Here is a 23395-nt window from a genome sequence, read left to right as displayed (position 1 = left end):
CTCTGCTAGGCAAACCCAGACAACTGAAAATTCAATGAACTGCTTTTGTCAAACTTGAAACCATTTCTCTATTTCACTATAGTATTTGACACTAGTGGAGTTGAGGCTGATGGCTAGCAGCAGACCGGCCCCAGTGGCCTAATGCATGAGGCACTGGCCTCCTAAGCCAGGGATTGTGGGTTCGGAGTCCATCTGGGGTGAGAAAAAGCAGAGTGGCGCAGCGGAAGCGTAGTAGGCCCATAACCCAGAGGTCGATGGATCAAAGCCATCCTCTGCTAGGCAAACCCAGACAGCTGAAAATTCAATGAACTGCTTTTGTCAAACTTGAAACCATTTCTCTATTTCACTATAGTATTTGACACTAGTGGAGTTGAGGCTGATGGCTAGCAGCAGACTGGCCCCATTGGCCTAATGCATAAGGCACTGGCCTTCTTAGCCAGGGATTGAGCGTTTGGAGTCCCATCTGGTGTGAGAAAAAGCAGAGTGGCGCAGCGGAAGCATGCTGGGCCCATAACCCAGAGGTCGATGGATCGAAACCATCCTCTGCTAGGCAAACCCAGACAGCTGAAAATTCAATGAACTGCTTTTGTCAAACTTGAAACCATTTCTCTATTTCACTATAGTATTTGACACTAGTGGAGTTGAGGCTGATGGCTAGCAGCAGACTGGCCCCAGTGGCCTAATGCATAAGGCACTGGCCTCCTAAGCCAGGGATTGTGGGTTCGGAGTCCCATCTGGGGTGAGAAAAAGCAGAGTGGCGCAGCGGAAGCGTGCTGGGCCCATAACCCAGAGGTCGATGGATCGAAACCATCCTCTGCTAGGCAAACCCAGAGAGCTGAAAATTCAATGAACTGCTTTTGTCAAACTTGAAACTATTTCTCTATTTCACTATAGTATTTGACACTAGTGGAGTTGAGGCTGATGGCTAGCAGCAGACTGGCCCCAGTGGCCTAATGCATGAGGCACTGGCCTCCTAAGCCAGGGATTGTGGGTTCGGAGTCCATCTGGGGTGAGAAAAAGCAGAGTGGCGCAGCGGAAGCGTGCTAGGCCCATAACCCAGAGGTCGATGGATCAAAGCCATCCTCTGCTAGGCAAACCCAGACAGCTGAAAATTCAATGAACTGCTTTTGTCAAACTTGAAACCATTTCTCTATTTCACTATAGTATTTGACACTAGTGGAGTTGAGGCTGATGGTTAGCAGCAGACTGGCCCCATTGGCCTAATGCATAAGGCACTGGCCTTCTAAGCCAGGGATTGTGGGTTCGGAGTCCCATCTGGGTTGAGAAAAAGCAGAGTGGCGAAGCGGAAGCGTGCTGGGCCCATAACCCAGAGGTCGATGGATCAAAGCCATCCTCTGCTAGGCAAACCCAGACAGCTTAAAATTCAATGAACTGCTTTTGTCAAACTTGAAACCATTTCTCTATTTCACTATAGTATTTGACACTAGTGGAGTTGAGGCTGATGGCTAGCAGCAGACTGGCCCCAGTCCTCAAGCTGGCGGCCATAAGGCCATCTAAGTGGGGGAAGAAGGAAAAAGGGAGAAAAGAGAGGAGAAAGAGAGGAGAAAAGAAGAAAGATGGAAGAAAATGTGTGTGTTTCTGCATCCATATCTATCTGAGAAATGCATTTCTAACTGCTTAAATACACATTTCAAATTATTTGGACACGCCACAGACGGGATAAGAACCGGCGACTCTAGGTTTCGTTCTATTCGCATCCGCACCGCAGACGGGATACGAACCTAGGACTTTGGGGATTCTAAGTTTCGTTTTATTCACATCCTCTCCGCGGATATTTATATTAAATTAAGAGTCAAATTAAGAGTTCTATAAGTGCATTTCCCCTAACTTACAATAACACATAAGATTAGTATAATTGACACAATAGGATACAAATCAGCAACATAAAATAATACAAATAACAATGGATGAGAACACATAACTCAACACCCCCACTATATATTTATATAAATGTGTCATACACATATATTCGTGTTCTGTATGTGTAATATTTTTTATTTCTTCTCCCACATACCTGTACCTGAAGGACCAGAAAGTCCACTGCCAAGGGATCATCGTATGCAGATCTTTCCATCATTTTCAGTGTTTTTATAATTTGTATTGACATGTTAATAACATGCAATGTTACTTTTATTAATTTTGTCATTGGCATCATCCCCGTTTATTATTTTCAACATCATCATTATTATCATTACTGTTATTATTGTTATCAGTGTGCTGTTTTAACACAGATTGTCATTAAAAACACCCCCTTGTACAGCAACATTCAGGTCACAGACAACACTCAGAATCAGAAATGGTTATACAAATGTTTATTTACCACAAGGAGACTGGATACAGGACTGTAGGCACAGATTCACTGTACATAGAACCCCACTAGGCGAGGCATAAACCCCACTAATGGCCAACCATGTCTAACATGAAAGCCCCCACACAATGTCCACACAAAAGCAAGATACACGCCTTCCCCCCAAAAGGTATTATCAGTTTGCAATACTAAAACCACGCCCCACATATAGAATCCACAGAAAAAAAACACTGCAATAGATCAACCCACACCAAAGAGGAGTCATCCCAATCCAGTATACAATCCAGACAGCAAGTCGCTACCGTGTGGCAGGGACCCGCTTTGTCACTTTCAAGCGTGGAGACGGTTCTGCGCTGGCCCATCCACCAGGAACGCTCCCCAGTAGCACTCCGATGACGCGCAGCTCTCCCCCCACGAGGAATTTCCAACTACAGAGGGACACAATACAAACAAACAAACACTTAGAGCAGCCCACACACCATTAAGTTGGGAGATCCAGTGACAAACTAAATGACCAGTGTGGTTGAAGAAAGAACCTCCCTTTTGCCTGGTAGCTGGAGAGTGTTGAGCAGTGTGTGTGTGTGTGTGTGTGTGTGTGTGTTCTACCTGCATCTCTGTCTTTTAGGCCTTCTCTGTGTAGAGAGTTGTGGTGTGCGTGCGTACCTGCGTCTGTACATGCGTGCGTCTGTGTGTCCGTGCCTGCCTGCCTGCGTGCGTCTGTGTGTCCGTGCCTGCCTGCCTGCGTGTGTCTGTGCGTGCCTGCCTGTGTCTGTGCGTGTCTGCCTGTGTCTGTGCGTGCCTGCCGGTGTCTGTGCGTGCCTGCCTGTGTCTGTGCGTGCCTGTCTGCATGCGTGTGTCTGTGCGTCCTGGCCTGCGTATGTGCGAGCGTGCATCTGTGCGTGCGTGTTATACCTGCATCTCTGTCCTGTAGGCCTTTTCTGTCTAGAGTCTGAAGCATTTCCCCGGCCAGCCTCCGGCTCTCCCTGCCCTCTGCTGGGCTGATGCTTTACTGATGACCATCATCAGCAACAACTCCACCCCGATACGGGGGTTAGACACCTGCACACACAGACACACCACACAGACAAACGCACGCACACACAGTCACACGCACGCACACATTAAATTCGTTCCCTTGATATGAACTAAAGAGGCAGGCAGCAACAGCAACTCCAAATAAACTGGGTAGGTGTGTTACCTTCCTGCCAATGGCAATCCACTCTGAGTCTGCCATCACCTTGTGTGACTTTAAAGATGTTGCCTTTGGTGACATATGCATACACATTGTTTTTAATGCATGACAATAACATAAATGCAAGTACATGAAGAGCAGACCATCTTCCTTGTGTAAAAGAGACTGTATTCATATGACTACCACCCAATATATTCGTTTATACATCTGAATTTAAACGATCGTGTAGAAAATACTGATTCACAGTCAAAATATTTCATTCTCATTCATTCCTAGCCCTCGTAAAAGCCCCCTTAATGTAGCGAAATTCCAGTCAGATGAGGGTATGTTTTTGCAACTCATTGTAGTGCATTTGTATCCCCTCTTTTGGGGGATTCTGTTGGCGTTGGAATGGGGCATCTATCTTGCACAGGTCGAGTTATTCACGTCTAAAGAATGCTTGGCGAGCTACAATGGGTGGTGGGAATCAAAGATATTGAGCAAGCGTCTCCACTGAAAAGGAAGTGGTTTTAAATCTACTCTGTGGCAGGGCACTTGTGCGCCGTCAAGGGGAATTAGCTCAAATGGTAGAGCGCTCGCTTAGCATGCGAGAGGTAGCGGGATCGATGCCCGCATTCTCCAGTGGCTTGGGCTGTGTAAGGCTTCCTTTTCATCACGACACCAGACACCTGCTCAGGCAATGCCTTGCATGAGGCTTCTTGTGCTATTTCGAGCGTCTTCGGCATAGATGACTTTCTGACCATGGCGAATGCCTGCCTGCGTGCGTACGTCTGTGTGTGTGTGAGTCTGTGTGTGGGTGCGTGTGTGCGTGCGTCTGTGTGTGCCTGCCTGCCTGTGTCTGTGTGTGCCTGCCTGTGTGCGTACGTCTGTGTGTGTGTGTGCCTGCGTGCGTACGTCTGTGTGTGCCTGCGTACATCTGTGTGTGTGTGCGTGGGTACGTCTGTATGTGCCTGCCTGCCTGTGTCTGTGTGTGCCTGCCTGTGTGCGTACGTGTGTGTGTGTGCCTGCGTGCGTACGTCTGTGTGTGTGTGCGTGCCTGCGTGCGTACATCTTTGTGTGCCTGCCCGCCTGCGTCTCTGCGTGCCTGCCTGCCTGCGTGTGTCTGTGAGTGCCTACCTACCTTCTAATCAAATGTGTTAATTTCAGTGACATCAAAATAATAACTGGTTTATTTTACTTTCCCATTGCTCCAGCCTAACCAGATGTGAAGAGTTTAGCAGTGCACAAGAAGAAAGCGAAGAGAAGACGGACAAAGACCTGTCTTGGCTGTGGACAGCCCAAGTCTCGATATGAGTGCGTCATTTAGTCATTGTGAAAAGTTATATTTGAATGCTGGCCTTAAATGTTCCATATCATTTCTGAAATGCTTATCTTTATGATTACAATCCACACTTTTACATTTGTAAGTTACATTTGTCATTGTTAATAGCTGTTTGTTTGTCATTTTCCTTTGTCATTGTAAGCAGTTATATTTAATTGTTGGCCTTAAATGATCCATATTATTTCTAATTACAGTCCACGCTATTCCATTTGTGTAAATACTGAGACAAGTATAAAGTATTTCAGATGTTGTCAATACAACTATGATGACTAATAAAAATGGAACTTATTTTGAAATATTACACACTGCCTTTTAGTCCTGCTTCAATGAAAACAATATAGCTTTTTCTCAGCTTAATTATACCATCTACAACAATAGGTTCTGTGTCATAAGAATGAATCCAAGTCTGCTGGTTCAGTTCATTTGAGCAGTACAGGGGATATTAATGATAAACACACTTGAAAAACAAGGGAAGAACTAAAAAAACATTAGTACATTTCTACAAAGATACTGACAATCAAAGGGAGTAGTAATTTTACTATGTTCAAAGTAGTAGCATTACTATAAATTTGATATAAACTACAAAAAAACTAATTTTACATAGAAAGTTGTAATTATTTTTTAATCCCCAAGTATTTCCAGTGCTTTCTACTCATATATTTCACTTTCGATAACACCTCAATGGGGATACGAACCCTCTATCTTGGGGAATCTAAAATAAATAATTAAATGCACGGACCCAGAAAAATGCTTCAATCCGATTGGCCGGTAATCTGCTACAGCAATACACGGCTGGCCCCCGCGTGACAGGCGGGGATACTATCCACTATACTAACGAGGAGCTTGTCCTCTCATTGTTCAGGGGGCGTGTAGAATCCAGAAAAGGAGTTGCTCGTCGACTGCTACATATAGCCATTCTTTAGACGTGAATAACTCTCGACCTGTGCAAGATAGAAGCCCCATTCCAACACCAACAGAATCCCCCAACAGAGGGGATTCCAATGCACTACAGTGAGTTGCAAAAAAAACTTTGGTTCATAGATGAGGTGGCTCAAACGTGGCCATTTGGGGGTTTCTCGTTTTTCGACCATTCTTCTCTGTTGACCCATTAGCAGAATTCTCGCCTGCCACGCGGGAGGCCTGGGTTCGATTCCCGGCCAATGCAGCAATGCAGCTGCAGGCCAATGCAGTTGGCCTTTCCTCGACTCAGCCCAGGGCCGAAGAAAGATAAATAGACAGGCATTCTCTCCCCGTCGGGGAATTGAACCCCTATCCACCATTCATTTCGTGGCCATTTTGGGGTTTCTCGTTTTTCGACCATTCTTCTCTGTTGACCCTTAAGCAACAGCTCGGTGGTTCTTGGTGGTTTCTCATCCTTGGCCATTCTTCTCTCTATGTGGCGCGCATTGGTGGTTCAGTGGTAGAATTCTCGCCTGCCACGCGGGAGGCCCGGGTTCGATTCCCGGCCAATGCAGCTGGCTCTCCTTTTGTCCTTTCCTCGACTCAGCCCAGGGCCGAAGAAAGATAAAAGGTCAGGCACTCTCTCCCCGTCGGGGAATTGAACCCCTATCCACCATTCATTTCGTGGCCATTTTGGGGTTTCTCGTTTTTCGACCATTCTTCTCTGTTGACCCTTAAGCAACAGCTCGGTGGTTCTTGGTGGTTTCTCATCCTTGGCCATGCTTCTCTCTATGTGGCGCGCATTGGTGGTTCAGTGGTAGAATTCTCGCCTGCCACGCGGGAGGCCCGGGTTCGATTCCCGGCCAATGCAGCTGGCTCTCCTTTTGTCCTTTCCTCGACTCAGCCCAGGGCCGAAGAAAGATAAAAGGTCAGGCACTCTCTCCCCGTCGGGGAATTGAACCCCTATCCACCATTCATTTCGTGGCCATTTTGGGGTTTCTCGTTTTTCGACCATTCTTCTCTGTTGACCCTTAAGCAACAGCTCGGTGGTTCTTGGTGGTTTCTCATCCTTGGCCATTCTTCTCTCTATGTGGCGCGCATTGGTGGTTCAGTGGTAGAATTCTCGCCTGCCACGCGGGAGGCCCGGGTTCGATTCCCGGCCAATGCAGCTGGCTCTCCTTTTGTCCTTTCCTCGACTCAGCCCAGGGCCGAAGAAAGATAAAAGGTCAGGCACTCTCTCCCCGTCGGGGAATTGAACCCCGGTCTCCCGCGTGACAGGCGGGGATACTATCCACTATACTAACGAGGAGCTTGTCCTCTCATTGTTCAGGGGGCGTGTAGAATCCAGAAAAGGAGTTTCATAGTTTCATTTCATCATGGTTCATAGATGAGGTGGCTCAAACGTGGCCATTTGGGGGTTTCTCGTTTTTCGACCATTCTTCTCTGTTGACCCATTAGCAGAATTCTCGCCTGCCACGCGGGAGGCCTGGGTTCGATTCCCGGCCAATGCAGCAATGCAGCTGCAGGCCAATGCAGTTGGCCTTTCCTCGACTCAGCCCAGGGCCGAAGAAAGATAAATAGACAGGCACTCTCTCCCCATCGGGGAATTGAACCCCGGTCTCTCGCGTGACAGGCGGGGATACTATCCAGTATACTAACGAGGAGCTTGTCCTCTTCATTTCGTGGCCATTTTGGGGTTTCTCGTTTTTCGACCATTCTTCTCTGTTGACCCTTAAGCAACAGCTCGGTGGTTCTTGGTGGTTTCTCATCCTTGGCCATTCTTCTCTCTATGTGGCGCGCATTGGTGGTTCAGTGGTAGAATTCTCGCCTGCCACGCGGGAGGCCCGGGTTCGATTCCCGGCCAATGCAGCTGGCTCTCCTTTTGTCCTTTCCTCGACTCAGCCCAGGGCCGAAGAAAGATAAATGGTCAGGCACTCTCTCCCCGTCGGGGAATTGAACCCCGGTCTCCCGCGTGACAGGCGGGGATACTATCCACTATACTAACGAGGAGCTTGTCCTCTCATTGTTCAGGGGGCGTGTAGAATCCAGAAAAGGAGTTGCTCGTCGACTGCTACATATAGCCATTCTTTAGACGTGAATAACTCTCGACCTGTGCAAGATAGAAGCCCCATTCCAACACCAACAGAATCCCCCAACAGAGGGGATTCCAATGCACTACAGTGAGTTGCAAAAAAAACTTTGGTTCATAGATGAGGTGGCTCAAACGTGGCCATTTGGGGGTTTCTCGTTTTTCGACCATTCTTCTCTGTTGACCCATTAGCAGAATTCTCGCCTGCCACGCGGGAGGCCTGGGTTCGATTCCCGGCCAATGCAGCAATGCAGCTGCAGGCCAATGCAGTTGGCCTTTCCTCGACTCAGCCCAGGGCCGAAGAAAGATAAATAGACAGGCACTCTCTCCCCGTCGGGGAATTGAACCCCGGTCTCCCGCGTGAGAGGTGGGGATACTATCCACTATACTAACGAGGAGCTTGTCCTCTTCATTTCGTGGCCATTTTGGGGTTTCTCGTTTTTCGACCATTCTTCTCTGTTGACCCTTAAGCAACAGCTCGGTGGTTCTTGGTGGTTTCTCATCCTTGGCCATTCTTCTCTCTATGTGGCGCGCATTGGTGGTTCAGTGGTAGAATTCTCGCCTGCCACGCGGGAGGCCCGGGTTCGATTCCCGGCCAATGCAGCTGGCTCTCCTTTTGTCCTTTCCTCGACTCAGCCCAGGGCCGAAGAAAGATAAAAGGTCAGGCACTCTCTCCCCGTCGGGGAATTGAACCCCGGTCTCCCGCGCGGCCGCCGTGAATTTTTCTGCTAAACGGACCTTAACGGTTTCCCATGCATTTCCAATGGTAGTGCTAAACCACTACGGATGTAATATTATTTTGGCCACTACGACTTTTTGGCGTTGATCCGAGCTCTGTTCCGAGCTAAACCACTATGGATGTAATATTCTTTTGGCTGGCCACAACGACTTTTTGGCGCTGTTCCAAGTTTTTTTTTAAGACGCGCGGTCTTTGAAAAAACGTTTAGTTCAGGCAAACTTCTGACAGGAGATTAGCTACATTTATTCACGCTAGTGTCCATCCATCAAAGGTAAGATGCATTGGTTGGGTTAAATGTAAATCTACAGGATACATTTAGTTATATTGCCAGAATTTGGCATAAAAGTTTGCCTGCTTTGTGGTAACATTAGTTTTCGCTGCTAATTCGCTAGGTTGATGTTAGAGAGCTGACAGGCTTTACTCTCTCACATCAGACACGTTTGGGGGTAATTATGTGCCAAAGAATGAATTAACATAATAACGTTTGTTTGTATTGTGTGTGGTTTTCATGCTGTTACATGATCATATGTTGTCAGCGCGGTACTGACACTAATTTTAACTAGCTATACCTCAGCATCACTTGTTGATGCTACGACGTGTTGAAATGACGTAATATAATGAATGAACATGATTGTATTTTATATTTATGTGTACGGTTTTAATGTTGTGATGTTAACTCATCTTTACACCATGGATCTGACTTGTAATGTGTTGATAACTCGTCAGAATCGCTGGCTTGGTAAGAGACTACAGCTATTGGCTTAATACATTGCACTAACTAACAGCTTGACTACTAAGGGATTGATACATCTCTCTTTTTTCTTTTTACCAAAGTAATATTACAGTGCACAAGAAGAGAGTGGATGGCCACTGAATTGTTTCAGGCCCAGGGCTGACCGGGGCAGCACAGTGGAACTACCAACGGCTGGTGGACCTTAAGCAGCCAGGTGTCATCCTCCCTGTTGTGTTTGATCCAGTTGTAATGGCTGAGTTGAAGTCTGCCTCCAAGAATCCGTTGGCCAGCCGCTCTCTGCTGGTCCACTGCTAAAGCATGAGATGTCGCCAGACGACCACCTGGAACCTCCAGCAGCAATTGGTAAGTTAACATAAAGTTTTGGACGTACATTTTTGCATCATACTGTAATGTTACAACATGCGTACGTGCGTCTGTGCCTGCCTGCCTGCGCCTGTGTCTGTGCCTGCCTGCCTGTGTCTGTGTGTGCGTGCCTGCCTGCCTGTCTGTGCCTGCCTGCCTGTCTGTGCCTGCCTGCCTGCCTGCCTGCCTGCCTGCCTGCCTGCCTGCCTGCCTGCCTGCCTGCCTGCCTGCCTGCCTGCCTGCCTGCCCTGCCTGCGTGCGTGCGTACGTCTGTGTGTGTGTGTGTGTGTGTGCGTGCGTCTGTGTGTGCCTGCCTGCGTCTGTCCGTGCCTGCCAGCGTGCGTACCTCTGTGTGTGCATGCATGCGCACACACAGACGCACACACAGTCACAGGCAGGCAGGCAGGCACACAGAGGACTAATGCACGCACGCACACACAGACGTACGCACGCACGCACACACAGACGCACGCACGCACGCACACACAGACGTCTGTGTGCCTGCCTGTGTCTGTGCGTTCTTGCCTGCGGGCGTACGTCTGTGTGTGCGTGCATTAGTCTCTGTGTGCCTGCCTGCCTGCCTGTGTCTGTGCGTGCCTGATTGCGTGCGTACCTCTGTCTGTGCGTGCATGCGTCTGTGCGTGCATGCGTCTGTGTGTGCGCGCATTAGTCTGTGTGTGTGCCTGCCTGCCTGCCTGTGTCTGTGTGTGCGTCTGTGTGTGCGTGCGTGCTTGCGTCTGTGTGTGGGTGCGTGCGTCTGTGTGTGCCTGCCTGCCTGCGTGCGTACGTACGTCTGTGTGTGCGTCTGTGCGTGCGTGCGTCTGTGTGTGTGTGTGCCTGCCTGCCTGTGTCTGTGCGTGCCTGTCTGCGTGCGTACCTCTGTGTGTGCATGCGTGCGTCTGTGTGTGCGTACGTGCATGCGTCTCTGTGTGTGTGCATTAGTCTGTGTGTGCCTGCCTGCCTGCCTGCCTGTGTCTGTGTGTGCGTGCGTGCTTGCGTCTGTGTGTGGGTGCGTGCGTCTGTGTGTGCCTGCCTGCGTGCGTGCGTACGTCTGTGTGTGCCTGCCTGTGTGCGTACGTCTGTGTGGGCCTGCCCGCCTGCGTCTCTGCGTGCCTGCCTGCCTGCCTGCCTGCCTGCGTGTGTCTGTGAGTGCCTACCTACCTGCTAATCAAATGTGTTCATTTCAGTGACATAAAAATAATAACTGGTTTATTTTACTTTCCCATTGCTCCAGCCTAACCAGATGTGAAGAGTTTAGCAGTGCACAAGAAAAAAGTGAAGAGAAGACGGACAAAGACCTGTCTTGGCTGTGGACAGCCCAAGTCTCAATAGTGCGTCATTTAGTCATTGTGAAAAGTTATATTTGAAGGCTGGCCTTAAATGTTCCATATCATTTCTGAAATGCTTATCTTTATGATTACAATCCACACTTTTACATTTGTATGTTACACTTGTCATTGTTAATAGCTGTTTGTTTGTCATTTTCCTTTGTCATTGTAAGCAGTTATATTTAATTGTTGGCCTTAAATTATCCATATTATTTCTCAAACATGTATCTTTAATTACAGTCCACGCTATTCCATTTGTGTAAATACTGAGACAAGTATAAATTATTTCAGATGTTGTCAATAAAACTATGATGACTAATAAAAATGGAACTTATTTTGAAATATTACACACTGCCTTTTAGTCCTGCTTAAATGAAAACAATATAGCTTTTTCTCATCTTAATTATACCATCTACAACAATAGGTTCTGTGTCATAAGAATGAATCCAAGTCTGCTGGTTCAGTTTATTTGAGCAGTACATGGGATATTAATGATAAACACACTTGACAAACAAGGGAAAAACAAAAAAAACATTAGTACATTTCTAAGAAGATACTGACAATCTGATGGAGTAGTAATTGTACTATGTTCAAAGTAGTAGCATTACTATAAATTTGATATAAACTACAAAAAAACTAATTTTACATAGAAAGTTGTAATTATTTTTTAATCTCCAAGTATTTCCAATGCTTTCTGATCATATATTTCACATTCGATAACACCTCAATGGGGATACGAACCCTGTATCTTGGGGAATCTAAAATAAATAATTAAATTTGAGCCACCTCATCTATGAACCATGATGAAATGAAACTATGAAACTCCTTTTCTGGATTCTACACGCCCCCTGAACAATGAGAGGACAAGCTCCTCGTTAGTATAGTGGATAGTATCCCCGCCTGTCACGCGGGAGACCGGGGTTCAATTCCCCGACGGGGAGAGAGTGCCTGACCTTTTATCTTTCTTCGGCCCTGGGCTGAGTCGAGGAAAGGACAAAAGGAGAGCCAGCTGCATTGGCCGGGAATCGAACCCGGGCCTCCCGCGTGGCAGGCGAGAATTCTACCACTGAACCACCAATGCGCGCCACATAGAGAGAAGAATGGCCAAGGATGAGAAACCACCAAGAACCACCGAGCTGTTGCTTAAGGGTCAACAGAGAAGAATGGTCGAAAAACGAGAAACCCCAAAATGGCCACGAAATGAATGGTGGATAGGGGTTCAATTCCCCGACGGGGAGAGAGTGCCTGTCTATTTATCTTTCTTCGGCCCTGGGCTGAGTCGAGGAAAGGCCAACTGCATTGGCCTGCAGCTGCATTGCTGCATTGGCCGGGAATCGAACCCAGGCCTCCCGCGTGGCAGGCGAGAATTCTGCTAATGGGTCAACAGAGAAGAATGGTCGAAAAACGAGAAACCCCCAAATGGCCACGTTTGAGCCACCTCATCTATGAACCAAAGTTTTTTTTGCAACTCACTGTAGTGCATTGGAATCCCCTCTGTTGGGGGATTCTGTTGGTGTTGGAATGGGCTTCTATCTTGCACAGGTCGAGAGTTATTCACGTCTAAAGAATGGCTATATGTAGCAGTCGACGAGCAACTCCTTTTCTGGATTCTACACGCCCCCTGAACAATGAGAGGACAAGCTCCTCGTTAGTATAGTGGATAGTATCCCCGCCTGTCACGCGGGAGACCGGGGTTCAATTCCCCGACGGGGAGAGAGTGCCTGACCATTTATCTTTCTTCGGCCCTGGGCTGAGTCGAGGAAAGGACAAAAGGAGAGCCAGCTGCATTGGCCGGGAATCGAACCCGGGCCTCCCGCGTGGCAGGCGAGAATTCTACCACTGAACCACCAATGCGCGCCACATAGAGAGAAGAATGGCCAAGGATGAGAAACCACCAAGAACCACCGAGCTGTTGCTTAAAGGTCAACAGAGAAGAATGGTCGAAAAACGAGAAACCCCAAAATGGCCACGAAATGAAGAGGACAAGCTCCTCGTTAGTATACTGGATAGTATCCCCGCCTGTCACGCGAGAGACCGGGGTTCAATTCCCCGATGGGGAGAGAGTGCCTGTCTATTTATCTTTCTTCGGCCCTGGGCTGAGTCGAGGAAAGGCCAACTGCATTGGCCTGAAGCTGCATTGCTGCATTGGCCGGGAATCGAACCCAGGCCTCCCGCGTGGCAGGCGAAAATTCTGATAATGGGTCAACAGAGAAGAATGGTCGAAAAACGAGAAACCCCCAAATGGCCACGTTTGAGCCACCTCATCTATGAACCAAAGTATTTTTTGCAACTCACTGTAGTGCATTGGAATCCCCTCTGTTGGGGGATTCTGTTGGTGTTGGAACGGGGCTTCTATCTTGCACAGGTCGAGAGTTATTCACGTCTAAAGGATGGCTATATGTAGCAGTCGACGAGCAACTCCTTTTCTGGATTCTACACGCCCCCTGAACAATGAGAGGACAAGCTCCTCGTTAGTATAGTGGATAGTATCCCCGCCTGTCACGCGGGAGACCGGGGTTCAATTCCCCGACGGGGAGAGAGTGCCTGACCTTTTATCTTTCTTCGGCCCTGGGCTGAGTCGAGGAAAGGACAACTGCATTGGCCTGCAGCTGCATTGCTGCATTGGCCGGGAATCGAACCCAGGCCTCCCTTGTGGCAAGCGAGAATTCTGCTACAGAGAAGAATGGTCGAAAAACGAGAAACCCCCAAATGGCCACGTTTGAGCCACCTCATCTATGAACCAAAGTATTTTTGCAACTCACTGTAGTGCATTGGAATCCCCTCTGTTGGGGGATTCTGTTGGTGTTGGAATGGGGCTTCTATCTTGCACAGGTCGAGAGTTATTCACGTCTAAAGAATGGCTATATGTAGCAGTCGACGAGCAACTCCTTTTCTGGATTCTACACGCCCCCTGAACAATGAGAGGACAAGCTCCTCGTTAGTATAGTGGATAGTATCCCCGCCTGTCACGCGGGAGACCGGGGTTCAATTCCCCGACGGGGAGAGAGTGCCTGACCTTTTATCTTTCTTCGGCCCTGGGCTGAGTCGAGGAAAGGACAAAAGGAGAGCCAGCTGCATTGGCCGGGAATCGAACCCGGGCCTCCCGCGTGGCAGGCGAGAATTCTACCACTGAACCACCAATGCGCGCCACATAGAGAGAAGAATGGCCAAGGATGAGAAACCACCAAGAACCACCGAGCTGTTGCTTAAGGGTCAACAGAGAAGAATGGTCGAAAAACGAGAAACCCCAAAATGGCCACGAAATGAAGAGGACAAGCTCCTCGTTAGTATACTGGATAGTATCCCCGCCTGTCACGCGGGAGACCGGGGTTCAATTCCCCGATGGGGAGAGAGTGCCTGTCTATTTATCTTTCTTCGGCCCTGGGCTGAGTCGAGGAAAGGCCAACTGCATTGGCCTGAAGCTGCATTGCTGCATTGGCCGGGAATCGAACCCAGGCCTCCCGCGTGGCAGGCGAAAATTCTGATAATGGGTCAACAGAGAAGAATGGTCGAAAAACGAGAAACCCCCAAATGGCCACGTTTGAGCCACCTCATCTATGAACCAAAGTATTTTTTGCAACTCACTGTAGTGCATTGGAATCCCCTCTGTTGGGGGATTCTGTTGGTGTTGGAACGGGGCTTCTATCTTGCACAGGTCGAGAGTTATTCACGTCTAAAGGATGGCTATATGTAGCAGTCGACGAGCAACTCCTTTTCTGGATTCTACACGCCCCCTGAACAATGAGAGGACAAGCTCCTCGTTAGTATAGTGGATAGTATCCCCGCCTGTCACGCGGGAGACCGGGGTTCAATTCCCCGACGGGGAGAGAGTGCCTGACCTTTTATCTTTCTTCGGCCCTGGGCTGAGTCGAGGAAAGGACAACTGCATTGGCCTGCAGCTGCATTGCTGCATTGGCCGGGAATCGAACCCAGGCCTCCCTTGTGGCAAGCGAGAATTCTGCTACAGAGAAGAATGGTCGAAAAACGAGAAACCCCCAAATGGCCACGTTTGAGCCACCTCATCTATGAACCAAAGTATTTTTGCAACTCACTGTAGTGCATTGGAATCCCCTCTGTTGGGGGATTCTGTTGGTGTTGGAATGGGGCTTCTATCTTGCACAGGTCGAGAGTTATTCACGTCTAAAGAATGGCTATATGTAGCAGTCGACGAGCAACTCCTTTTCTGGATTCTACACGCCCCCTGAACAATGAGAGGACAAGCTCCTCGTTAGTATAGTGGATAGTATCCCCGCCTGTCACGCGGGAGACCGGGGTTCAATTCCCCGACGGGGAGAGAGTGCCTGACCTTTTATCTTTCTTCGGCCCTGGGCTGAGTCGAGGAAAGGACAAAAGGAGAGCCAGCTGCATTGGCCGGGAATCGAACCCGGGCCTCCCGCGTGGCAGGCGAGAATTCTACCACTGAACCACCAATGCGCGCCACATAGAGAGAAGAATGGCCAAGGATGAGAAACCACCAAGAACCACCGAGCTGTTGCTTAAGGGTCAACAGAGAAGAATGGTCGAAAAACGAGAAACCCCAAAATGGCCACGAAATGAAGAGGACAAGCTCCTCGTTAGTATACTGGATAGTATCCCCGCCTGTCACGCGGGAGACCGGGGTTCAATTCCCCGATGGGGAGAGAGTGCCTGTCTATTTATCTTTCTTCGGCCCTGGGCTGAGTCGAGGAAAGGCCAACTGCATTGGCCTGAAGCTGCATTGCTGCATTGGCCGGGAATCGAACCCAGGCCTCCCGCGTGGCAGGCGAAAATTCTGATAATGGGTCAACAGAGAAGAATGGTCGAAAAACGAGAAACCCCCAAATGGCCACGTTTGAGCCACCTCATCTATGAACCAAAGTATTTTTTGCAACTCACTGTAGTGCATTGGAATCCCCTCTGTTGGGGGATTCTGTTGGTGTTGGAACGGGGCTTCTATCTTGCACAGGTCGAGAGTTATTCACGTCTAAAGGATGGCTATATGTAGCAGTCGACGAGCAACTCCTTTTCTGGATTCTACACGCCCCCTGAACAATGAGAGGACAAGCTCCTCGTTAGTATAGTGGATAGTATCCCCGCCTGTCACGCGGGAGACCGGGGTTCAATTCCCCGACGGGGAGAGAGTGCCTGACCTTTTATCTTTCTTCGGCCCTGGGCTGAGTCGAGGAAAGGACAACTGCATTGGCCTGCAGCTGCATTGCTGCATTGGCCGGGAATCGAACCCAGGCCTCCCTTGTGGCAAGCGAGAATTCTGCTACAGAGAAGAATGGTCGAAAAACGAGAAACCCCCAAATGGCCACGTTTGAGCCACCTCATCTATGAACCAAAGTATTTTTGCAACTCACTGTAGTGCATTGGAATCCCCTCTGTTGGGGGATTCTGTTGGTGTTGGAATGGGGCTTCTATCTTGCACAGGTCGAGAGTTATTCACGTCTAAAGAATGGCTATATGTAGCAGTCGACGAGCAACTCCTTTTCTGGATTCTACACGCCCCCTGAACAATGAGAGGACAAGCTCCTCGTTAGTATAGTGGATAGTATCCCCGCCTGTCACGCGGGAGACCGGGGTTCAATTCCCCGACGGGGAGAGAGTGCCTGACCTTTTATCTTTCTTCGGCCCTGGGCTGAGTCGAGGAAAGGACAAAAGGAGAGCCAGCTGCATTGGCCGGGAATCGAACCCGGGCCTCCCGCGTGGCAGGCGAGAATTCTACCACTGAACCACCAATGCGCGCCACATAGAGAGAAGAATGGCCAAGGATGAGAAACCACCAAGAACCACCGAGCTGTTGCTTAAGGGTCAACAGAGAAGAATGGTCGAAAAACGAGAAACCCCAAAATGGCCACGAAATGAAGAGGACAAGCTCCTCGTTAGTATACTGGATAGTATCCCCGCCTGTCACGCGAGAGACCGGGGTTCAATTCCCCGATGGGGAGAGAGTGCCTGTCTATTTATCTTTCTTCGGCCCTGGGCTGAGTCGAGGAAAGGCCAACTGCATTGGCCTGAAGCTGCATTGCTGCATTGGCCGGGAATCGAACCCAGGCCTCCCGCGTGGCAGGCGAGAATTCTGATAATGGGTCAACAGAGAAGAATGGTCGAAAAACGAGAAACCCCCAAATGGCCACGTTTGAGCCACCTCATCTATGAACCAAAGTATTTTTTGCAACTCACTGTAGTGCATTGGAATCCCCTCTGTTGGGGGATTCTGTTGGTGTTGGAACGGGGCTTCTATCTTGCACAGGTCGAGAGTTATTCACGTCTAAAGAATGGCTATATGTAGCAGTCGACGAGCAACTCCTTTTCTGGATTCTACACGCCCCCTGAACAATGAGAGGACAAGCTCCTCGTTAGTATAGTGGATAGTATCCCCGCCTGTCACGCGGGGGCCAGCCGTGTATTGCTGTAACAGATTACCGGCCAATCGGATTGAAGCATTTTTCTGGGTCCGTGCATTTAATTATTTATTTTAGATTCCCCAAGATAGAGGGTTCGTATCCCCATTGAGGTGTTATCGAATGTGAAATATATGATTAGAAAGCATTGGAAATACTTGTTGATTAAAAAATAATTACAACTTTCTATGTAAAATTAGTTTTTTTGTAGTTTATATCAAATGTATAGTAATGCTACTACTTTGTACTAATGTACTAATGTTTTTTAATTCTTCCCTTGTTTGTCAAGTGTGTTTATCATTAATATCCCCTGTACTGCTCAAATAAACTGAACCAGCAGACTTGGATTCATTCTTATGACACAGAACCTATTGTTGTAGATGGTATAATTAAGCTGAGAAAAAGCTATATTGTTTTAATTTAAGAAGGACTAAAAGGCAGTGTGTAATATTTTAAAATAAGTTCCATTTTTGATTTGTCATCATAGTTTTATTGACAACATGTGAAATACTTTATACATGAAGTGGTATAGTGTGTAATTAAAGACAAGTGATTTAGAAATAATTAATATATGGATAATTAAACAACAAATAAATATGACAATGACCTACAGTAAATACATAATACAATGACAAAGGAAAAGGACAAACAAACTACTATTCACAAGGACAAACTTCCGTTTAAAAAGAAGGCAACTTGATCAAGGGGACAGGGAGAGGGGGACAGAAGATAGTGTGCATATAAATACATACAGTGCTAGTTAATATGACAAGTAGAACATGTTTCCGGCCATGCAATAATGTCAGTTTAACATACAGTCTTAATCACACAGATATAACATAAGATAAAGTCATATTTATAACAAACAAAATATATTTATCAATTTGGAACGTTTGCACGTATTAAACAAATGTAAAAGCGTGGACTGTAATCATAAAGATTACAAGCATTTTAGAAATGGAACATATAAAGATCCACAATGAACATTTCCATATTTACTATCTATTTTCATTGATACAGAAGCCTTGACAGAAGCATAGACATATTTACATCCAAATGATTGTAAACAACAGAGTACTAAGTACATGTATACAACAAAACAATCCAAACTATGCGCAAAAGATATAGTTTGTACATACTGACATATGTACAATGTCATACATTCATACACATGTAAAATAAATAAAAAATAAGAAAAAATGGAATATGTACATGTTTTTACAACTATTCAGAATCTATTTACATCTATACAGAAAGTCTAGAGAACATTAACATCTAGAGACATATATACATCCAGAACAATTAACATAATAACCTAATAACATATGAACATTTTCATATTTACTATCTCTTTTCATTGATACAGAAGCGTTGACGGAAGCATATACATATTTACATCCAAATGATTGTAAACAACAGAGCACTAAGTACATGAGTACAACAAAACAATCCAAACTATGCGCAAAATATATAGTTTGTACATACTGACATATGTACAATTTCATTCATTCATACACATGTAAAATAAATAAAAATTAAGAAAAAATTGAATATGTACATGTTTTTTTTGTTTTACCACTATTCAGAATCTATTTACATATATACAGAAAGTCTAGAGAACCTTTACATCTAGAGACATATCATCATCATCATCATCATCATCATTTATTTATTCAGGGAGAATTGACTGGCACAGGGCACTTTTGCAGCAATGCCCTGATCGAGGCTACATAATACAGAAGAACAATAAATAAACAAACCATAACAAAACAAAACAGACAAAATAAATAAACAAAACACATTAAACAACTCAGAAATTAAGTATAAAAAAATAACATAAAGTAAAAAAATTAAATCAGAATCATTTAAAACAACAGCACTGAGGCACATCCTTAGCATCTAAAAGGCTCTTAAATTGGTTGACAGACAAATACTTGGTTAGTTTCAACTCCACTTGAACAAAATTACATTTTCATATTTACTATATATTTTCATATTTCATATTTAAAATGTACATCCATTTAGAATCTATTTACATCTATACAGAAGCCTACAGACCATATATACAATGTATTTATTTAGTCAAATATTATTTAAACAACCAGAACAATAATTCAATAAAAAAACATATACATGGAAATCATTTATTCTTTCCTTCCACCCATCTTTGTCTCTCAGCCTCATAGAAAGGAGACTCCTGAAACTCCGTCCAGGTCATCTCCTTGGTCATGCCCTTATTTCGGTATAGAGAGTACACTTTCGATGGGCAGTAAATATATTTCCCTGCCACTCCAGGGAAGCCCGTATGGATGTGTGGGCTGTTTGGTCCCTGTTTCAGCTCCAAGTGGCAGAATCTGCAGAGGCGGCCTTTATGTTGTGATTCTGGTCTTTTCCTCTTTTTATCTTTCATATCCTCCACCCGTTTCCTGGTGGCCTCCAGCTCCCTCTGGTAGAACTCTGTCTGGGAAAAGTCTTCAAAGGGCATTGTGGGGTCTGAGAGTCCCTCAGCAGCATAAATCTGATGCACCCTTCTAGAACAATAAAAATAGCGCACAGGCCCTTGCTGGTGAAAAAAGTGGATGGAGGATCCATCAGTCTCATATTGAGACTTGGGCTGTCCACAGGCACGACAGGTCTTTGTCTGCCTTTTCTTCTGCGGTTGCTGCTGCTGTTGCTGCTGCTGCTGCTGCTGCTGCTTCATGATGCCCTCCACAATTTTGTCTATCAATTCTTGTGACAGAGGTGTGGACAGGGCAGATGCAGGTAGAGGTGGATTGTAAATAGCCGGCCCCATAGTGACCACAGGAACACTAACCGTCTCACTCCCCTCTGTTAAAGAGTGCCACAGCTGTTGTGTCAGCAGAAGTTTTTCCGGGCTCGTGTTCAAAGATGATTTGGTGTTTATGAGTTTTGCCAGGTGCTTCACATAGCGGGATATGTGTAGCCTGGTTGTGGGGTGCAGTAAACTGTTGGGATCACTGGCAGACCGATGGACCATGTCTGCATAATCGTGATCCACACGCTGCAGCATGTCCTTCTCCCCATGGTATTTCTGCAGCAAGCAGTCAACAGCACTTTTCATTGGTGGCGTCCAGCGTGTGTGGTCTAACACAAAAACCCGTCCACCCGACTTAATGGGTCCAGTGCGGGCACTCCTTGGCGAGGACCGCTGGGGCAGGGCATATGAGAGTTCTGGAACACAATAAAGCAATACAAGTTTATGAGTTAATCATGTGATAACATTACGATGTAATGCAAATATGTACGCCCAAAACTTTATATTAACTTACCCATTGCTGCGGGAGGTTCCTGGAGGTCGTCTGTCGACATCTCCTGCTTTGGAAGTGCAGAGAGCGGATGGCCAACGGATGGTGCTGGTCCAGGGGATGGTGTGCCAGGCGGCGGTGTCCAGCTGGAGGAGGGTGCTGGTCCAGGGGATGGTGTGCCAGGCGGCGGTGTCCAGCTGGAAGAGGGTGCTGGTCCAGGGGATGGTGTGCCAGGTGGCGGTGTCCAGCTGGAGGGGGGTGTTGCTTCTAGGGCTTGGGCAGGACCGGGTGCCTGCACACTGGATGGAGGCACAACAGCAGCAAATTCACCTCTCTTTTGGGTTCTATGTTTGTCCCAATCCAGAGGGACTGGACGGCAGCCTGGTTCTTGGTACTCTAGACCAAACCTCTCTCCGGTGTCTCTGTCAGAGAGGTGGAGTGCAAGGTACTTGTCTTGCCCAGTCACTGTCTTAGAGGCAGAGTTCAACTCCACTAATAAAGCTGGATCAAACACAGCAGGGAGGATGACACCTGGCTGCTTAAGGTCCACCAGCCGTTGATAGTTCCACCGTGCCACCCCGGTCATGCCCTGGGCCTGGAACAATTCAGTGGAGACATGAGTCCCCGTGACCCACTGGGCCTGGTGGAAATGGTATCCCTCCTGCTGTGATGTACCTCTGACAGGGATCCATATTGGAACTTTGGCGCCTTCACCAGGAACATGGTTCAGCTGAAGAGTGCCACCATACCGGTACATTATACCCTCTGCGAGTTCAGGGTCACTGAGGCAACCACGGAGAATGTGCACTCTCTGTATGCGCCACAACTTCAGCATAGATGGCTTAAAGAGTGGGACGTTGTTGGGGTCCGTAGCTAGATGAAAATGTTTCAGGACTTTCTCCACTCTGTCCAGCAGCTCTGTGGGTTGTGGTATCTTGGTCCTACAGTGCTCTCGTGTATGTTGTTTGGTGGGATTGGCTGGATGGATGCCACAGAACTCATAAGCGTCCTTGAGCCTCTTTAAGTCCTCCTGATCCACCACAGAGAAGGCAGCGGAGAGGAGCTGGCAGAAAGTGCTGTACAAAGGGTGATGCTCAGAGGTGCACTCCCGTGAAAAACGCCTCAAGCAGTGGAACAAGTCCAGTTTCACAACTATGTTGGTGCTGTAATGTGACCGTGAGGCACAAGTGTTTGCCAGCAGTCCAGAGGTGGCTCCAGCAACAACAGAAGGAGTAGTCTTCCAGGCATCCCAGCGCAAATGCTCAGCAGGGATGCTGTCCGGGATCTTGAACGCAGCACAGCAATCCCTAAGGCACAAAGATACAGAAGAATTTAGATACAATTTTTTTAAACAAACTCATTTTGTTAATTAGACATAGCATTGCCAGTTTGAATGACTGTGAAAAGAGAAGTTGGCTGCTCTCACCTGTCCATCCAGTGGTAGCCTGCCTTTTCCACTCCAGCGTCGCTGTACCTCTTGGCCATTCCCTGGTACATCGGCTCCAAGGACCTCTCAGTCTCAGACTGAACCATCACCCAGGAAACAATCATCCAGTTCTCGTTCATGACGGCATAACTGGACATGACTCCAGATGCCAACGTCACTTTACGTGCAACCTTCCTGGTGTGGTCAGACCTGAAGACCTGCCCAAAGGTGCCCTGGAGGAGTTTGGACATGAATGGCTCTTGACGTCTGTACTCATTGAGAAGGCAGTCAGTCAGGTAGTGACTTGACACGGAGACTCCACACCAGCCATCGGGATCTTCATATTGGCCAAAAGCACGAGACTGGTTTTCCTTCCTCAGGAACTGCCCAATGGTCCTCTGTCCATACACGCCAGCCTCCGCATTCATGACACTTTCTGTGGTTTGTAGGTAGGCCAGGTGAGCTCGCTCATACTTGAGATGCATGACCTCATTCACCTGGTTTGCCATATCATTTGGTGACTTGCCAGTGCGCCTCAGATCATCCATCACAGACTTGCAGATGGCCTTTTTGTAAGTCAGAAATGCGGGCATAAGGTTGAAAAAGAGCTTGGGCAGCTTCTCCAGCCACTGCGGACTGTCAGCAAACCAGTTCCTGCGACAAGCCTTGCAGCAGAGTCGTGAGGACAAGATGTAATATTGACCACTGGTGCCAACAATCACCCGAGGCCTGCCCACACCAGCTGAGACCACCTGCGGATGAGGACAGCTATGAAGACATGGCAGGATGTAATTGTTTCTCACCCTGGCCATGATGTCACTCTCAGGCTTCCAGATAAAAAATGGATGGAGCTGGAAGAAATTGGGGGATGGGAGCTCAGCCACCGTATTGATGAGCTGAGGCTGTGCAGGAAGACGCCACAGTGAAATTGTGTTCCCTGGGTTACGCACTGCGCGAGACCCAGGCCACAGCTCGAGATCTTTAAGCTCTGTCTTCATCCACGTCTTCTGGTGTTGAGAACAGCTCCATTTTATTGTGTCTTGGTCATGCCTCGGCAGAGGGACAGGAACGGGTGCCTCAGCTGAGGGAACTAGGATTTTAAAAGGAAGACAGATAGAACAAAAAAGTCATTACTGCCCTGTTAATCATTATAAATTGCATAGTTAGTAGTGGAAAGATATTAAAGCAGCATTAACAAAACATCTTAGTGTCAGGAGCTCAGAAAATGGAGGGGTTGTCTACATGCTGTACATTCTTACCATCTTCACCACTGTACTCTAAAGTAAGCACTTTGCGTGCAGTGGTGTAAGCAGCACTTGTACA

General features: G+C 47.4%; 1 protein-coding gene, 1 long non-coding RNA gene and 21 other non-coding genes across 23 annotated transcripts; 15 read left to right on the top strand and 8 right to left on the bottom strand.

Annotated features, from left to right (window-relative positions):
- Nucleotides 1-4069: 4069 nt before the first annotated feature.
- Nucleotides 4070-4142, top strand: trnaa-agc. Its single transcript has one exon. It is a non-coding gene; the product is annotated as a tRNA-Ala (tRNA).
- A 2103-nt stretch (nt 4143-6245) lies between these two features.
- On the top strand, nt 6246-6316 carry trnag-gcc. Its single transcript has one exon. It is a non-coding gene; the product is annotated as a tRNA-Gly (tRNA).
- Nucleotides 6317-6542: 226 nt separating this feature from the next.
- Nucleotides 6543-6613, top strand: trnag-gcc. Its single transcript has one exon. It is a non-coding gene; the product is annotated as a tRNA-Gly (tRNA).
- A 226-nt stretch (nt 6614-6839) lies between these two features.
- On the top strand, nt 6840-6910 carry trnag-gcc. The gene has a single exon. It is a non-coding gene; the product is annotated as a tRNA-Gly (tRNA).
- Nucleotides 6911-6979: 69 nt separating this feature from the next.
- trnad-guc lies at nt 6980-7051 on the bottom strand. Its single transcript has one exon. It is a non-coding gene; the product is annotated as a tRNA-Asp (tRNA).
- A 489-nt stretch (nt 7052-7540) lies between these two features.
- trnag-gcc lies at nt 7541-7611 on the top strand. Its single transcript has one exon. It is a non-coding gene; the product is annotated as a tRNA-Gly (tRNA).
- A 69-nt stretch (nt 7612-7680) lies between these two features.
- trnad-guc lies at nt 7681-7752 on the bottom strand. The gene has a single exon. It is a non-coding gene; the product is annotated as a tRNA-Asp (tRNA).
- Nucleotides 7753-8363: 611 nt separating this feature from the next.
- On the top strand, nt 8364-8434 carry trnag-gcc. The gene has a single exon. It is a non-coding gene; the product is annotated as a tRNA-Gly (tRNA).
- A 1102-nt stretch (nt 8435-9536) lies between these two features.
- On the top strand, nt 9537-11341 carry LOC122131438. Its single transcript, XR_006152096.1, has 2 exons — nt 9537-9666; nt 10901-11341. It is a non-coding gene; the product is annotated as an uncharacterized LOC122131438 (long non-coding RNA).
- Nucleotides 11342-11863: 522 nt separating this feature from the next.
- trnad-guc lies at nt 11864-11935 on the top strand. Its single transcript has one exon. It is a non-coding gene; the product is annotated as a tRNA-Asp (tRNA).
- Nucleotides 11936-12004: 69 nt separating this feature from the next.
- trnag-gcc lies at nt 12005-12075 on the bottom strand. The gene has a single exon. It is a non-coding gene; the product is annotated as a tRNA-Gly (tRNA).
- A 561-nt stretch (nt 12076-12636) lies between these two features.
- On the top strand, nt 12637-12708 carry trnad-guc. The gene has a single exon. It is a non-coding gene; the product is annotated as a tRNA-Asp (tRNA).
- Nucleotides 12709-12777: 69 nt separating this feature from the next.
- On the bottom strand, nt 12778-12848 carry trnag-gcc. The gene has a single exon. It is a non-coding gene; the product is annotated as a tRNA-Gly (tRNA).
- Nucleotides 12849-13459: 611 nt separating this feature from the next.
- Nucleotides 13460-13531, top strand: trnad-guc. Its single transcript has one exon. It is a non-coding gene; the product is annotated as a tRNA-Asp (tRNA).
- Nucleotides 13532-13926: 395 nt separating this feature from the next.
- trnad-guc lies at nt 13927-13998 on the top strand. Its single transcript has one exon. It is a non-coding gene; the product is annotated as a tRNA-Asp (tRNA).
- A 69-nt stretch (nt 13999-14067) lies between these two features.
- trnag-gcc lies at nt 14068-14138 on the bottom strand. Its single transcript has one exon. It is a non-coding gene; the product is annotated as a tRNA-Gly (tRNA).
- A 611-nt stretch (nt 14139-14749) lies between these two features.
- On the top strand, nt 14750-14821 carry trnad-guc. The gene has a single exon. It is a non-coding gene; the product is annotated as a tRNA-Asp (tRNA).
- A 395-nt stretch (nt 14822-15216) lies between these two features.
- trnad-guc lies at nt 15217-15288 on the top strand. Its single transcript has one exon. It is a non-coding gene; the product is annotated as a tRNA-Asp (tRNA).
- A 69-nt stretch (nt 15289-15357) lies between these two features.
- On the bottom strand, nt 15358-15428 carry trnag-gcc. The gene has a single exon. It is a non-coding gene; the product is annotated as a tRNA-Gly (tRNA).
- A 611-nt stretch (nt 15429-16039) lies between these two features.
- On the top strand, nt 16040-16111 carry trnad-guc. The gene has a single exon. It is a non-coding gene; the product is annotated as a tRNA-Asp (tRNA).
- Nucleotides 16112-16506: 395 nt separating this feature from the next.
- On the top strand, nt 16507-16578 carry trnad-guc. The gene has a single exon. It is a non-coding gene; the product is annotated as a tRNA-Asp (tRNA).
- A 69-nt stretch (nt 16579-16647) lies between these two features.
- On the bottom strand, nt 16648-16718 carry trnag-gcc. The gene has a single exon. It is a non-coding gene; the product is annotated as a tRNA-Gly (tRNA).
- Nucleotides 16719-19303: 2585 nt separating this feature from the next.
- LOC122131437 lies at nt 19304-23033 on the bottom strand. The gene is made up of 3 exons (XM_042706193.1): nt 22073-23033; nt 20671-21953; nt 19304-20572 (listed from the first exon to the last, which is right to left on the bottom strand). The coding sequence occupies exons 1-3, from the start codon at nt 22882-22884 to the stop codon at nt 19521-19523; spliced, it is 3147 nt and encodes a 1048-aa protein (XP_042562127.1). The 5' UTR covers nt 22885-23033; the 3' UTR covers nt 19304-19520.
- Nucleotides 23034-23395: the final 362 nt, after the last annotated feature.

The sequence above is a fragment of the Clupea harengus genome, unplaced genomic scaffold (assembly GCF_900700415.2).
Source record: "Clupea harengus unplaced genomic scaffold, Ch_v2.0.2, whole genome shotgun sequence".
In the NCBI taxonomy this organism is placed as follows: domain Eukaryota; kingdom Metazoa; phylum Chordata; class Actinopteri; order Clupeiformes; family Clupeidae; genus Clupea; species Clupea harengus.
The sequence above is the reverse complement of the archived record's forward strand: the minus strand, read 5'-3'. Positions and strand labels throughout refer to the sequence as shown.